General features: G+C 55.9%; 1 protein-coding gene across 1 annotated transcript in view; it reads right to left on the bottom strand.

Annotated features, from left to right (window-relative positions):
* LOC119582375 (amino acid transporter AVT1D-like) overlaps positions 1-220 on the bottom strand; it is a 47,677-nt gene that overhangs the window by 5,923 nt on the left and 41,534 nt on the right. Inside the window, exon 8 of the mRNA XM_037930589.1 lies at positions 14-217. Coding sequence (XP_037786517.1) covers positions 14-217 — 204 coding nt within the window. The remainder of the gene's footprint in view (positions 1-13; positions 218-220) is intronic.

Here is a 220-nt window from a genome sequence, read left to right as displayed (position 1 = left end):
CTAGGCACCACACCTCTCGGGACGGACAGTGTCTCCTCTAGGCCCTGTGCCACGGGGTTAAAGATGATGACGAAGACGAACAGCAGGTGAGCGAAGATCAGTGCCCTTGTCACCGTCACAGCTGTGCCTGACACTGACAGGAGGATGTTGTCAGACACCTTTTGGCCGAGGACTCCAAACCCTACGCCTGATACTGGCAGGTACAAGATCAGCAGCACTA

Source organism: Penaeus monodon, chromosome 15, assembly GCF_015228065.2.
Source record: "Penaeus monodon isolate SGIC_2016 chromosome 15, NSTDA_Pmon_1, whole genome shotgun sequence".
In the NCBI taxonomy this organism is placed as follows: domain Eukaryota; kingdom Metazoa; phylum Arthropoda; class Malacostraca; order Decapoda; family Penaeidae; genus Penaeus; species Penaeus monodon.
Note: the sequence above shows the minus strand (reverse complement) of the source record. Positions and strands in the feature narration are given on the sequence as shown.